This window comes from Verticillium alfalfae, genomic scaffold (assembly GCF_000150825.1).
Source record: "Verticillium alfalfae VaMs.102 supercont1.6 genomic scaffold, whole genome shotgun sequence".
NCBI lineage: Eukaryota > Fungi > Ascomycota > Sordariomycetes > Glomerellales > Plectosphaerellaceae > Verticillium > Verticillium alfalfae.
In genome coordinates, this window is record NW_003315033.1 from 71,699 (window position 1) to 72,608 (window position 910).

General features: G+C 51.8%; 1 protein-coding gene across 1 annotated transcript in view; it reads left to right on the forward strand.

Moving 5' to 3' along the window:
• The window catches only part of VDBG_05111 (predicted protein), a gene marked incomplete at both ends in the record, with an annotated part of 1,672 nt that extends 1,352 nt beyond the window's left edge, over nt 1-320 (forward strand). The window contains one exon of the mRNA XM_003003952.1: nt 63-320. Within this exon, the coding sequence (XP_003003998.1) occupies nt 63-320 (258 nt within the window). The remainder of the gene's footprint in view (nt 1-62) is intronic.
• Between the last annotated feature and the right edge of the window lie 590 nt (nt 321-910).

Below are 910 nucleotides of genomic sequence, written 5' to 3' on the forward strand. Positions count from 1 at the left end.
CACGTCACGACAAGGCATGGTGGTCTGGGGTCGGTTCCCACAGCTATGCTACAGACAAGAAGGATTTCATCAAGATCAGCGATGAGGAAGAAGCGCTGGGCCTACAGAACTACGGCCGCCACAGTCCTAGTCCGAGCGGGTCAAGAGCGACGCACCGTGTCTTCAACGGTCATGCTGCTGATCATCGTGATCAAGGTCACGAGCAAGCAGACTATTTCGATCCTGCCTCGGAAACACCATCAGCTCGACGCCTCGACAGCCGTCAAGATGGCCAAAGTATGGGTCATTTTGACCCTTATATCTCTGCGCAGGCTCGCTAGGTCCTTGACCATGGATCAAAAGACCTTCATGCACGGTATCCTGCGCATGTGGGTGTGGTATATAGGCCTCCAACGCGAGGCCAGATATTGGTAACGGCCTCTTAGAATTGTGCTTTCTCGTTAAAATTTAGGCAGATCGGGTATGGTTGGGCGTCCGGATTTTGGTTACCACGATTACTGATGCAGCTTCAGCACCATCGCCCAATGTAATCAAATCATTTTCAATGCCATGGTGAAGTGACATAAGACTTGATAAAAAAATAGTTATGATTGCAGCTTCGTGGTACGCCTTGAATAAAAATGTTGCGTCGTATTGAAGACGTTAATCAACCCGCCCCCCCCCCCCATTCCCGGTGCTCCACATCGTAGAGACATCTTCCTGGCTCTTTCTTGCGCGGGTCGGGATGTGTCTTCGGACGGAGTCCTGGCCGCGCCAAGGGAAAACGTTCATAACGTCATTACTAATTCCAGAAGGGGAAAACTCAATGATCCGTCCCCCTCAGCCGTTCACGCCATTGCGTTTTGTCCGGTGGCATCCTGAACGACAGTCACCCGTGCATCTCCGCTCACCTCCTCGAGATCATCCATGT